This window comes from Schistocerca nitens, chromosome 1 (genome assembly GCF_023898315.1).
Source record: "Schistocerca nitens isolate TAMUIC-IGC-003100 chromosome 1, iqSchNite1.1, whole genome shotgun sequence".
Lineage (NCBI taxonomy): Eukaryota > Metazoa > Arthropoda > Insecta > Orthoptera > Acrididae > Schistocerca > Schistocerca nitens.
The window spans coordinates 929870829-929886401 of NC_064614.1; the positions used below are offsets into that span (position 1 = coordinate 929870829).

At 41.6% G+C, this 15573-nt stretch overlaps 1 protein-coding gene across 1 annotated transcript in view; it reads right to left on the reverse strand.

Annotated features, from left to right (window-relative positions):
• Window positions 1-8231: 8231 nt before the first annotated feature.
• LOC126193392 (uncharacterized) overlaps window positions 8232-15573 on the reverse strand; it is a 139070-nt gene continuing 131728 nt past the window's right edge. The window contains exons 7-9 of the mRNA XM_049932683.1: window positions 15082-15309; window positions 11074-11233; window positions 8232-8454 (exon numbers count right to left, since the gene is read on the reverse strand). Of these exons, the coding sequence (XP_049788640.1) occupies window positions 8336-8454; window positions 11074-11233; window positions 15082-15309 (507 nt within the window). The 3' untranslated portion in view covers window positions 8232-8335. The remainder of the gene's footprint in view (window positions 8455-11073; window positions 11234-15081; window positions 15310-15573) is intronic.

The window sequence follows — 15573 nt, forward strand, 5'->3', positions numbered from 1 at the left end:
ATACCAGCGGTTGGCCTTTGGAATATCCAGTGCCCCGGCGATATTTCAGCGTTATCTTGAGCATGTCACATCGACAATCCCTCATTGAATTAATTACCTGGACTACATAATTGTCACAGGCTGCAGCACGAAGGAACACTTGCACAACCTTCGAACCCTCTTTCTCAAATTCAGGTCCATGGGCCTGCGTTGAAACCTGCATAAGTCGAACTTCTTCCAACCGTCCATTGAGTATGTGGGCTACACCATCTCTCAGCACGGCGTCAGCCGCTAGGAAGTTTGGTCCAAGGTATCATCATCCTTCCGTGGCCCACTTTGCTGAAGGAGTTACAAGCTTTTTTATGCAAGATTGCCTATTACCACCGGTTCATTCCCAGGGCTTCCACCATAGCCCACCCCCTGTACTGCCTTCTGCGCAAGGGTGTTCTTTCAATTGGTCGCCTGCATGCGAGCGAGCGTTCACCTCGTTGAAGGGCCTCGTCACGTCAGCGCTTTGTTTGGGTACTTTTGACCCCAATAAGCCATTGGTCCTCACTACAGATGTTTCGCAGTATGGGGTGGGGGCGGTCCTGGCCCATCGCAACGCGGATGGCTCCGAGCAGCCACTGGCGTTTGTGTCTAAAACTCTTAGTCCCACGCAGGCCCATGGCTCCCACATGTAAAAAGAGGCTTTGGCCATTGTCTATGCTGTTACCAAGGTTCACCCTTTCTTGTATGGCACGAAGTTTCAGTTAATCACTGACCATAAACCATTAATATCGTTATTTGGCCCTGCCTCTCAGATTCCGGATAGGGTGGCCCACAGACTGCAGTGCTGGGCCTTGTTCCTCTCTAAGTACCATTATGACATTCATTTTTGCCCTACCGGACAGCATGCCAACGCCGACGCTCTTTCCCGTCTTCCGGTGGGCCCGGATCCTAAGTTCAATCGGGAAGAGATTATGTGTTTTCATTTGCATGTGGCATCCCGCCAAGCATTTGATGGCTTCCCGATCACTAGTTCTAGTGTCACCAGCTGACCCGGTTCTCCAGCAAGTAGTTCACCTCGTTCAGTAGGAGTGGTCATCCCGACCTCCAGGCCTGGCCTCGGACCCTCTTCGTAATTATTTTGTTCTACAAAACCACCTCTCAGTCTTGGAAGGAGTTCTCCTTCTGGCTACCGATGATACAGCTCCTCACGTGGTTGTTCCTGCAAGTTTGCGAAGGGAAGTCCTCACATTATTACATGAGGGGCAGTGGGATGTTTCCCGTACTGAAACCTTGGCTTGCAGACATGTGTACTGGCCCGATATTGACAGAGAAATTGAGCACTTGGTGGCTGCCTGTTCCCAGTGTGCAAGCCAGTGGCTCATTGTCACTTATGCTTATTCCCAATTCCCATATGTGGTTCACTGCTCCTCTACCACTTCATAAGTTGCAACCCAGGCACTCACAAAAATCTTTTCTGTGGAAGGTCTGCCAGTCACCCTGGTATCGGACAATGGACCTCAGTTTATTTCGCAGACCTTCCAGGATTTTTGTAGGTGCTTTGGTATTCAGCACATTTGCTCTCCCCCCTTTCATCCACAATCGAATGGGGATGCCGAGTGCATGTTGCGCACATTTAAGACGCAGATGAAAAACTATGTGCACGAATTTCCTGCAGAGGAGACGTTGATGTTTTTCCTGACGGCATACCGGAACACACCAATGGGAGAACGCAGCCCCACAGGGCTCTTCCATGGGCACCAACCTAGGACTCTGTTGCACCTCCTCCAGCCTGGTCCACACCAGTCTTCGCAAAACGGGGTACCCGGCTTTCCACTGGGTATGTCGGTCTGGTCACGTGGGTTTGGTCACAATCCACGTTGGATACCGGTGGTGGTCCTGCTCCGCAATGGCCGCTGGCTCTATACCTTGCAGGTGTGGGACTGGGAGGTACGTCTTCACCAAAATCAGCTACGTCCACGTTTGGACACTCACCCTCTGACCCCTCAGGCACCGGCTTCCCCATTGCCGGCACCCGTGTTTTTTTCTCAGAGGCCATTACCGCCCCTCCCACCTGTGACTCCACCACACTGCGATGGTTCTCAGCCTTGGTGGCCTCCAGTAGCTCCAGCACTGGCATCGCCATTGTTAGAGATGCCCCAGTGAGAGCCGGCCCCCCTCGCAGGCCCGGTTCCTCAGGAGGCTGGTTCACCTGTGGTCGTGCCTTCCCCATCGTCCCCGCCACTGGGGCTTGCCCCTCCCGAGGTGGAACGGGATCCGGAGTTCGACAGCTTGTCGCCCGTTCTGTCCCGGGCTCAGTTAATGCTGTCTGCTGTACCCACTGGGTCCTTGCAAAACATAATTTTACATTGCTCTGGTAGGAAGAAATGTTTCCTAATGAGCATGTATGTCCCTCTTCGTTAACTTATGTAACTGACTCAGGCACTGTCACACCACTTATTATTCTGGTACACTGTTAATGTATCAACATGTATACATTTGTTTCCAATGATCAATTGAAACTGTTGTATTATATGACTTTTGAAAGGCACACATCTTGTGCTGTGAAACTATGTATTTTTTTTTTTACCTGTTTACATACTTACAAACTAATAATTGCGTACAAAGATTCCATATCTTCCCAAAGGTTTGCCTCCCAGATGTCATCTCATTTCGTGCAGATGCTTCTCAAACACCCCTGATATGTTAGCCCATTTCTGCTGCAAGCTTTTTGCAGACACTGTACATGTTAATGTGACTGTAGGATGAATTCTTGGATACTATCCACAGTTGTGTAATACTGTAGATCTTTCATGCACTTTCCATTACCATTTAGTTTGAAATACCATATGACCAGAATATCTAATGAATGCCCTGAAGGTGCATTTATAGGACAAAGGTTGAAATATAGATTTTGTGTGACATTGCTACAATCTGCTCATACAACGTGGTGAATGGCGTAAAGTCCACAAGAAAGTTTTTTTTTTTTTTTTTCATGTAATGGATATGTCCATCTGAGTTACATTGTTGTGGACAGTAAAGTCACTGGATGTAAGCTGTAGCAAAATTCAACTTGAAGCATCAGAAAGTTAGTTGACAGATTTAAGATTTAAAAAATATATATATCTCTGCTCCATTCTGGAGATGCTTGCAATATCCAGATAAACATGGTTAAAATGTTTCATTTGCATTTATGCTCTTGATAATATAAAAAATCAATAAAAAATACAAAAAATCATTTATATTGCAATGTTCATTCCTCTCACTTATATTTGTTTTGTTGTAAAAAAAAAGTAAGTTTACTGTTTCAATTAATTGAGTTTATAGTTTATTCCAATAATTACATTCATTTTAAGACTTTCATTCATTTCCTTTCCCTTGCAGAAAATAAATTTCCTAATTGTGTTGTTGTATTCAGTGATTGTCAAGCTCCTGCTAATGGACATAAAATATCTTCTTTCCTTATTTATTTACAATGAATTAATATCACTTTCTGAAGTATAAATGACTATACATAAGGGGGTAGTCAAATTAAAATGAAGCAGATGGAAAAAACTAAGGAAATTCTTCAAAGTTAATTGCCATAACTGTTAATGTGTTAATCCCACTGAGAAACAAGACAGTCAGTGCCTATATGGAAAACTGTTTGCATTATTGTACCTAGTTGTGCACCTCTCTGTCTGAAGCAAATCAACAGCCACATGTGTCTTTCTTTAGGGCTCCAAAAAGAAAGAAAGCACATGGGGAGAGATCAGGGCTGTATGGAGGATGTGTAATGGCACCCCAGTGAAAATTGTGCAGCTTAGTCAAAACAATCTTCACAACATGTGGGCAAGAATTATCCTGCAACAAACTGGCACCACCCATCAATATTACTGGGTGTCTGGACTTGATGGTGTACTTCTATTTTTGCAGTGTCCATGTACTGCCATGTGTTAATTGTAGCACCCTGTTCCAGAAAGTCAATGAGCAGTGGGTCCTTGCAGTCAAAGGAAAAGGTTGTACAGACTTTCTCGGATCTGGCATGCTCAGGTTTGGATTTTTTCGGTGGGGATGAATCCTTGTGCTTCCATTGTTGATTCTGAGACTTGCCCTCCAGGTCAAAATGATGACACCAAGTTTCATCTCTTGTGGCAGTATGGGACTGGAAACAACATTCTTCATCATTATACCATTCTAGGTGCTGCAGTGATGTTACCATTCTGTTAAACTTCTGTTCCATTGTCAGGCTTCAAGGAAAGCTCTGCATGCAGATTCGCCAGAACTTCAAACACTCTATCATCATAGCATGAGTGATACCATGAATGATGCCCAACATGAGCCGAATGCCTGTCTCTGTCTGCCACTGGTCATTTCTGATGGCAGAATCCGTTGCAGCAGTGACACAGGGGATACTAAGATGATGAATCTATCCTTGCTGAGTGCCATCTTTCAATGACACCTGACCTCCTCAATTTCATTTGCTACACACACACACACACACACACACACACACACACACACACACACACAGGGTGACCTCACATTGAGCATATCTCACAGACAGATGGCATGGTGATGAACATTCATGCTTTCCTTCCTGATTCCCAGTTCTATTCTGTACACACACCAACTTGCATTATCAACTTCTGCATCATGTTCATTGTATAGTCTGTTTTGTTTTCATTTGACTGACCCTTATACAAAGTTGTGGCAATGGAATGTCCTTGGTGGAATCTAAATAATTTAAGGAATGAAAGTGTGCTCATGGTGGTTTAGTGGGTCAAGCACTAGACATCAGCTATGGAGTTCCTGGGTTCTATCCCAAATAAGTGGTGGGGATTTTTCCTCATTCCAGGATGGCTCCAATGGCTACTGGCCTGCTGTCAGATAAGAATCAGGGATCTTTCCGAGGGGTAAGAGGTGGACAGGTCAATAGTCCCACCAACCTCCTCCTCCTAGTGCCGTGGTGAAAAAAGGCTGCATTCTGTTTTCCTTTTTTTAAATGCTATTTCATATTACTTGACATAGAAGAAAGATGATGCCCCAGAAAGGCTTAATTTCTTAGAGTAAAATAAAAAACTACTGTTTAAAAGTGGGAGGGGAGTATTAGTACTTTCAATATTAATAATGCAGCAGGTGGTGGCCGCATTCTGCTCTGATAATTTTGCTACCTTGCTGTCTCTCTCTCTCAGCAAAACAGTTTGGAAATTTTATACAGTCAGTGTTTCAGTTTCATCCATATTGTGCACATGAGGTCTGTTAGCAAATTTTGAATGCCATTTAATTACAGTTTATATTTTATCAAGAAATAATGTTATGCAGGTTGAATTAATCTCAAGATACATAGCAGGATTCTAAAATCTTTGTTTCTAATGTTTGAATTCACGTGAGATCCCTTCAGCCAATCATCAGATGCCAGTTTCTCCACATGCCATTTTTCAGCAACCTTAAGGAGATTCTTCACTGTTAGTTTATAAGCTAACTGGCAGAAGTTGTTGAGACTCAATACTTATATCATCTTTGAAGATATAATCATGGAAAGGGTCACAGTGAAATTTTGCAGACTTTTCTTTTCTGTTTTTTTGCTCATAACTGCTTTGTATATTGTATGCTAAATGCTAAACCTTTCTGTAAAGCTGCTGCATGCATACTAATATTTTGCTCATTGACCTATTTGTTTGTTTGTTTCTTTGGGCATTCTCATAATTCTGGAAAAACTGAACTGTTATTTAATAACATAAGTTTTCATTTATCCATTTTGAAGCATTATTTTGCCACACATAAATTAATAGATAGCCAGCAATTTACACAATTTACAATTGCTACGTTTCCATAAGAACAAACTGTGCAACCCTAATTTTAATCAACAGACCTGGTCCTTGTAATATACACATTCACTGGCATACAAAACAACCATTTTATTCAGTAGTGGATAATATGACGACATTAAAACTTCATTGCACTCTTACCCTCCACACCGCTGATATCACACTGTTATCATGTGACATGCTTCCTTATAAAATGATGGCATCCTAGAGACAAGTAGCAAATGTAAAACTTCATGAATCATAATCTCAAATGTTTACTACCTCACAGGATAAATAGAATTACAAAGCTCCTCTACATAGCTTTAAAAATACTTAAAAAAGAAGGACAATAATTTACATTTAGAACTACAAATCATAAAAACTAAATTGTTCACTTCCCATCTCAACTGTGACATAATTGCATGGAACAGAGGAAAAACTTGGAGCTGCACACACACTCTTTACTCCCTTCCCACTCCCCACCCCCTCCCACTCCACTGCAGTTAGTTTGCACCACATTGCAAAGCTTATTCAAAGTGAGTAATTATTTTGTTTAATTTTTACAATAAAAAACATGGGATATCTTGACTTTCTCACTGTTGCTGACAATAAGATAAAAGATTGCAATGTTCAGGACAGCTAAGGTCCTCTTCAAATGAAAAACTGATGTGACATTGTCACTATTCCTGTCTACTCAATAAAAACAAAGAAAAATTATATTTGTATGAATACATTGAAACATAAATGCCATAATTATAATAAGGTATTGAAATGTGAATAGTAATAGTAGTAGTAGTGTTCCTAAATGAGGTAACCAAGTAAGATCACACAGTAGTCAGTATACAAGATGAATGTGTATACATTTTGGATGTGTGGGATACACATTTCGATCTTGATCCCAGCATGATTTCTTTGAAAAGTACAATGGCAATTCTTTGCTCCACCCTTGCCTTATTCAAACTGGTGTCCACTTCTAATTAAAAATTTTTATTTGTCCAGCAAATCTCTATGAACTGTGGGATATTGTTTGCATATAAGAGCATGCCCGTACACAAGCACTCTTGCATCTGTACACGTGCGCACACGAACATGCACACGCACATGCAAGCATGCGCGCGCACGCGCGCGCGCGCGCACACACACACACACACACACACACACACACACACACACACACACACACACACACATACAAGTTACATATAACATAAAAAATTTATTGTAATAGTGCAATAAATTAATTCCATTCAATCTTGCTTTAGGAGCAGTAGCAGTTTTGGAATATTTTTGCTTCATATCTGTTGTACATAATATGGTTTGCAAATTATGCCATTGAATAGAAGCAGTGATCTGATAGGAATGCCCTTGGGGTTTAATAAAATAGTGAAAATGATGAAATAACTTTTATTCAATGTGGAGACCATTGTACATTTGCATGTCACTATTTGTATTGGAGGTTTTAAAGGCTGATGTACTTACTGAATGGACATGAAGTTTGTCTTTTTGACTTGTTGTTTCTTTTACACACTAGTGTGTGTGTGTGTGTGTGTGTGTGTGTGTGTGTGTGTGTGGTCTTTTTCCAATGAAGGGCCTGTTGGCCAAAAGGTTACTTTCTGACAGTCTTTTTGTTGTGCCTATTGCGACTCAGCATTTCCGCTATATGGTGAGTAGCAACAATATTTTTCAATATTTTCATTGAACTAATTAATTTATTTCTGAACTAACAAGGTATTACACAAAAATATGGAATAATTTAAACATTACAGAATTACAAAAAAAGAAAGAAAATCATAGTAAGAAGTATTCTGATTGCTTTGTAATGAAGTGCCATGTGCAACAACATATGTAGAAATATAAGCTTTTGAAGAAGCAGTTCATTAACGATAGTCAAATTTCAGTTCGTGTCCATGTATATTATTGTTTGGTGACAGTTGTTTGGAATATTGGCAGTATCACTTTCCTCTGTTTTTATTTATTAGAACCTAGTAAATATGTAATGGATTTTCATTGGCATTATTCATGCAGTATTACATTGAAAATCCATTTATTTTCTTGTTGAGTTTAACAGAGAGTGGTAATGTGGAAAATTAATGTTCTATAAAACTACACAACAATATTTCAGTTGTCAGTGAACACATATTCATCCTTAAATTTGACGAACTCAGAAAGGATCAAAGTTACCTTAACTAAAGTGGTGCTTTTTTTCATGGGTTGTTATTGTAAAAATCACTGCATTCAAGTACTCATATTATGGAGCATGGTAACAATGTGAGGTATTATTAATTGTTTCCTTCCCTGGTCCCAAAGGATGATGTTTAACATTGTCTCACTCTGTCATGCAGATGATGGGTAGGGTGAGTAATTGTGTTGTGCAGGTGACCACTTGAGCATTGTTGTAATGTGTCGTGTTTGTGTTATACCAATCAATTTGGAAAAGAAAGGAAGAGAGAAAAAAGAGAAAGTCTTGTATCCCTAAAGTAGTTTATTTTTATTGTTGTAGTATAAAATATTATACATTTTTTAACAGTCTCTTCAATAGATACTCTAGACGAGATGAAATCCTGTGTCATCCATAGAACTTAAAGTTTTGATTTCAGTCTACGTAGCTCTCTTCGCAAGATCTTTCCGGTGCTTGTTTTTGGTATTTCATTAACAAATTCAACTCCTCCTCGCAATTGCTTGTGTGAAGATACCTGTTCTGTTAAGGGGAGGATAGCAAAAAAGAAACATGTTGATAAGTATCAAAACACCAGAAAATCATGTGTTGTTTGATGATACAAGACATAGCTAAAAACTGCAACAAGAGTAAACAACACAAATCTTTATAATAAAGATGCTTTTTGTCATTAGAATGTAATACATGTGGTGCAGTATTAAGCAGTGGTGTTCATTGCATGGAAAAACAGTTATATGTCATTACTATAAATAATTGAATTAAAATTGAAAATAATGTCCGCTTTACACAGTGTAGCGCACACAAATAGTTTCAGAATATAGTCTCCGTTTAAACATTAATTTACTTTTCCAATTTTCTTTGCAAGTGGAAAACTGTAACCCTTTTACATTGCCCAAGACAGTAGGCATATTTTTTTGTCCGTGCTGCATAGATGTAAAGCAGAACCAGATGTATGAACAATACAGGATCTCATTATGCTCCTATAGTATGTGAATACATTTAGATATTCAAAGTCAAAGGCACATACTTTGTGATCATATCTGTAACTGTGCAACAACAGTGTCACATCATCACATTAGATTTGCTGCTGGAAAATCACTATCAGCACTAAAAAGTAAGAGCGTAGACTTCCATGAGTGGTTATAACTTAGAAATCAGAAATCAAGACAAAGTTGTCACGTTGCAGGTATCAATTGTTTCTACAGTCAAGCACGAGGAAGCAAAGCAGAATCAGTGTTTTGAATCTTCCTATCCCAGCTGTAATAATGTCATCTATTTTGAAAATTCCACCAGAATGAGTGATTTCTGAGGGGTACGTCATAAAGTCTGTTTCAGTGACATAAAGTGAAAAGTGATTCAAAGTGGGACATGTTATCTTACTGCAGCTGCAAGCTGCAGTAAATGTTGCCATGGCACAATTGTCATCCAGAATTTTCTAAGCATGTCAGTCATTCAACTAGTTCATAGGAGTCCATATGTTGTGGACAATTTTCTGTGAGTTTATTGTGCTATTTTTGTGCATGGAATACCTACTGAAAGTCATGCATCAGATAAAGTGTGATATGAGAGATACGGTCAAAAGGGAAATACACTCCTGGAAATTGAAATAAGAACACCGTGAATTCATTGTCCCAGGAAGGGGAAACTTTATTGACACATTCCTGGGGTCAGATACATCACATGATCACACTGACAGAACCACACGCACATAGACACAGGCAACAGAGCATGCACAATGTCGGCACTAGTACAGTGTATATCCACCTTTCGCAGCAATGCAGGCTGCTATTCTCCCATGGAGACGATCGTAGAGATGCTGGATGTAGTCCTGTGGAACGGCTTGCCATGCCATTTCCACCTGGCGCCTCAGTTGGACCAGCGTTCGTGCTGGACGTGCAGACCGCGTGAGACGATGCTTCATCCAGTCCCAAACATGCTAAATGGGGGATAGATCCGGAGATCTTGCTGGCCAGGGTAGTTGACTTACACCTTCTAGAGCACGTTGGGTGGCATGGGATACATGCGGACGTGCATTGTCCTGTTGGAACAGCAAGTTCCCTTGCCGGTCTAGGAATGGTAGAACGATGGGTTCGATGATGGTTTGGATGTACCGTGCACTATTCAGTGTCCCCTCGACGATCACCAGTGGTGTACGGTCAGTGTAGGAGATCGCTCCCCACGCCATGATGCCGGGTGTTGGCCCTGTGTGCCTCGGTCGTATGCAGTCCTGATTGTGGCGCTCACCTGCACGGCGCCAAACACGCATACGACCATCATTGGCACCAAGGCAGAAGCGACTCTCATCGCTGAAGACGACACGTCTCCATTCGTCCCTCCATTCACGCCTGTCGCGACACCACTGGAGGCGGGCTGCACGATGTTGGGGCATGAGTGGAAGACGGCCTAACGGTGTCCGGGACCGTAGCCCAGCTTCATGGAGACGGTTGCGAATGGTCCTCGCCGATACCCCAGGAGCAACAGTGTCCCTAATTTGCTGGGAAGTGGCGGTGTGGTCCCCTGTGGCACTGCGTAGGATCCTACAGTCTTGGCGTGCATCCGTGCGTCGCTGCGGTCCGGTCCCAGGTCGACGGGCACGTGCACCTTCCACCGACCACTGGCGACAACATCGATGTACTGTGGAGACCTCACGCCCCACGTGTTGAGCAATTCGGCGGTACGTCCACCCAGCCTCCCGCATGCCCACTATACGCCCTCGCTCAAAGTCCGTCAACTGCACATACGGTTCACGTCCACGCTGTCGCGGCATGCTACCAGTGTTAAAGACTGCGATGGAGCTCCGTATGCCACGGCAAACTGGCTGACACTGACGGCGGCGGTGCACAAATGCTGCGCAGCTAGCGCCATTCGACGGCCAACACCGCGGTTCCTGGTGTGTCCGCTGTGCCGTGCGTGTGATCATTGCTTGTACAGCCCTCTCGCAGTGTCCGGAGCAAGTATGGTGGGTCTGACACACCGGTGTCAATGTGTTCTTTTTTCCATTTCCAGGAGTGTAAAATTCCAGAAAATTTGAAGTGATGAAGGTCATGCATGCACTCAAAACAATAGGAGTGGATTTTCTCTCATCAGCCTAATCTGAATGCTCACATGTAGTGTAATATCTTAATCACTCTATTGACTTACTTGCAACATAATCAATAATTTCCTGTTCTGTTACTGGAGCTTGTTGAACTACAAAAGCTTTTGGTAGTTCACCAGCAATTTTGTCAGGCACACCAATGACAGCCACTTCATATACTGCTGGATGATTCACAATGATTCCTTCAAGCTCTGCAGGGGCCACCTGTTGAAATTTTTTTAAATTTCGTTACAATACTTTCTGTAGCTTCTGTGAAGCAGGCATAGTAGCTGCATCATATATTTGGGGGTCTGCTTTATTTAAACTAGTGCAAAATTATATTTTTAAATGATAGACATTTTTTCATTTACACAAATGACCCTAACATCAGGCATATTTCATAAATGAAGCAGTAAAATAGTAAGAAGATACTGTGTATAGTAATTCCAAGCTTACTAATATTTTCATTTAATTTTTGTACATTGATAAAATAAGGGATTGTGGTATTATTTACTGTTTCCTAATAGGATTCACTTTATCTCATAGTAACAGCACATATGTTGAATATACAGTGCGTATCTGAAATGAATGCAGAAAATAAGAGGACTGGTAGCAACCCAAGCCTATATCCCTTAGTGTACAGCAATAGGCATCATTGAACAGCATCACACGGCACCTGGAGGTTAGACACACAACATACCATCTGAGCCTTCATGATAGCAGGTCTGCAGGGCAACGATTTCAATGTATTTGTGACATTGAGGTAAAAGTGACATAATGTTGACGTTTTATGACCTGTATTTGCAGACACTCTGGTCAGCATAGTTGTAGATATTCCAGGTGGGACAACACTATGCATTTTCTGCCTTTTACTGGGACATAAACATGTTACTTTGGCTGTGCAAATGCCTGTTTGATATGTGTTGCACAGAAGGCAGCACCTGTGCACACTGCGGAATCTGGTTCCCCTTGTGTCAGTTTGTCATCAAATGGGGACCCTCTTATGTTTATTACTGTGTGGAGTGGACAGGACATGGAGTGTTAGTCTTGGGAGGAAGGAGCAGACATGCTCTGTGGTTATGGGTTGGCAGATGGAAATGCTCATGCTGCCCAACATTTGTATGTTCAGCGGTTTCGAAATCATCGAGTGCCACAGTCACGCAAATTTACTGCCATCTACACGTCCCTTTAAGGGACAGGTTCACTTGGGGTACAGTATCCACTGGCACATTCTCATAATGGCACATGTGTGTTTAAGGCCTACTTCAAAACCCGTGTATTCATTTTGTGTTGCAGGGGCAAAGGCCTGATGGATGTGGTTGTCAACACGCAGTGTGTACACCAGGGATTGAAGAGAAGGAGTAAGCACTGCTGGAAAACACAGCCTCAGCAAGCTTATGATACATTGCATGGGAAATGGGTGGAAGCCATTCCACAATTTGGTGTGTGTAGCATGAATGTGATTTGCACTCCTGTCACCTTCAGAAGGTTCACACCCTTAACCCAGATGATTTTCCTCCTCGAACTGAATCCTGCCAGTGGTTTTTGCAAAGGTGTACCGTCAACCAGACTTTCCAAACCATGTACTTTTTATGAATGAGGCATTCTTTACATGAGAAGGTATGTTCAACAGCCAAAATCAACATGTGTGGGTATGGGAAAATTCACACAATCTCTTCGTTCATGGTCATCAAGGTCGCTTCACTGTCAATGTTTGGGCTGGCTTGGTAGGCAATAATCTGGTCAGTCTATACAAGCTCCCCTGGCAACTGATTGCAAACAGATACTTAATCTTTAATCTTTTTATGAGAAACTTTGCCAGAATTGTTGGAATATGTTCAACTCAATGTGCAACAGTGAATGTGGTACCAACACAATGGTGCACCTGTGTGCTTTGCACATGAAGTGTGGATTCATTTGGATGAAACATTTGGTGAGAAACTGACAGGGCGCAGTGGGCTGGTGGCATGGCCAGCACATTCCCCCGACTTGATGCCCATTGATTTTTTCTTGTGGGGCCACCTGAAATCTGTTGTCTATGAAACACCCATTGAGATTGTTGAAGAGCTGATAGTGCTCATTTTGGCAGCCTCCAATGCAATTTCCACTTTGCCAGGAGTGTCTGAAAGAGTGTGACAGTCACTTCAGCATCATTGCATGGTGTGCGTTCAAGCAAGAGGGCGTAATTCTATAATTCTGAGCACTTTTTGTAACTGTCTTCAAACAAAGGTTATAAATTTTCACCCCGACTTCTCATTTATCTTGATGCCACAAATACATTGAAAATGTTGCCCTGCAGATCTGCTACAATGATGGCTCTGATGGCATGCTGTGTGCTTAGCCTCTTGGCAGTGTGTGACCCTGTTCAATGACACCTAGCACCATATTCTAAGGGATGCGGACATGGGTTGCTATATGGAATGTTCTTATTATGACCCACTCTAACACCCCTCTCATTTTTTATACTCATTTCAAATACATCCTGTACACTGATGAGCCAAAACGTTATGACTGTTGCCCACCATGAGACTGAATGCTGCTTGGTGGTGTTGTTGGAATGCGATGTAATAAGAAAATTGCATAAGTAGAACAGTGATGAATGGGGAATCGTTCTAGCGATGATAGGGGCAGCAAATGGGATAATCCACATGCATAAATGACTTTGACAAAGACCAGGTTGTTATGGCTTGGCACCTGGGAAGCTGTTTGGCTGTTCACTTGCTGATGTTGTGAGCGTCTATGAAAAGCAGTTGAAGAATGACAAGCTATTTGACATCCATACCTCATCACAAAATGTCAAGGTTTGACTGCTCATGTAAAGTGATACATGCAGTTATCTACGGCAGATTTGTTTACACATTATAATGCTGGTGCCGGTAAAAGTGTTTCAGAGCACACCATACAGTGCACATTGTGGAATGTGGTGTTCAGCAGCAATAATCCCTAATACACGTTCTCATGGTGACCCAGTGACATCATCAATTATAATTGTAGTGGTCACAGTATAATCAACATTGGACTGTGGATCAAAGGAATTGTGTAGCCTGGTCAGATGAATCACTTTTCTTGTTACATCAGATCAATGTCTCTGTCAGGATTCTTTGTCATTCAAGTGAATGGTTACTTGAAACGTGCACCACACTATGAATGCAGGCTGGTGGGGACAATATTACGCTATGGCGGACATTCCCCTGGGCTCTGTGGGAGCTGCAGTAGTAACTGAAAGCACCATCACAGCTGTGAATACATGAATATTATGACAGACTGCCTGCATCCCTTCGTAATTTATGTCTTCCCTGATACCAATGGGATCATTCAGTGGAATAACTGTCCATGTCACAAGACCAGAAGTGTGCTACAGTGGTTTGAGGAGCACAATAGTGTATCTTCATTGCTGTATTGCCCACCAGATTCACCTAATCTAAAGTCAACAGTAGTTGCCTAAACCTGACAGAATACATCTGGGATTTAATTGGTCACCAACTCCGTGTTCAAAAACCACCAACCCTTAGTTTACAGGAATTCTGTGACCTGGTTATAGATGTCTGATGCATACTCCAGATACTTACCAAAGACTTGTCAAATCCATGTCACAGGAAATCTCTGCTTTATAGTTTTCAAAAGGAGAACCAACATGGTATTAAACAAATGAACATAATGTTTTGGCTCATCAGGGTATGTGCATCATATCAAAATATATTCATGGATAGAAACTGAATACTAGCTCATATGTGCTGTTGCCATATGTATTGTGGTGTTTAATTTGTGTCAATATAAGTGAGGAATCACCACCATATCTGATATAGAGATGCATGTGCAGTTTCACATCCCTTTTAATTTACATGAAATTTGGAACTTTGAGAAAGGGGATCGTAATTGAAATAATGTGTTTAAATTTCCATGGTCTCCATCTGGATTACAAATAAAAGTAGAGCCTATGCATAAATAAATTTATCATACTAAGTTCTTCATGTTTCAGGTTTCAGAGTGTCTCTCATTGTGTTCCTGTAAAGGGAAAGCTTATGGACATATGGAACAAATATTGTGTTCAAAATTCAAAATTTCTGTCTTACCTGAAATCCTTTGTATTTGATAAGTTCTTTGATGCGATCAACAATGAAGAAATACCCATCATTGTCATAGTAGCCAACATCTCCAGTATGTAACCAGCCATCACTATCTATGGTTGCAGCTGTTGCTTTTTCGTCTCCAATATAGCCTTTCATTATAGCTGAACCACGGCACAGGATTTCTCCTTGTTTATAAGGGCCTAGTGAGCGACCGGTTTCTGTGTCAATAACCTGAAACACCATGATCAGTTACAGAAAATTTTATTATTATTATTACACCAGATATTAGTGACAATCTGTAACTTTTGTACTATTACCAAATTTTGTTGCAGTTGCGAATACATTTGACATCAGCTACACTAGACATTGAAATCATATCCAGAAATCGGTTCTAGAAATATCTTACAGTTGTACTATCAGCACAAAAAAGTATGGGTATGAACTACATCAGTTCAGGAAAAAGTGAAAGGCAAAAAACATAAAAACAGAAGTTTC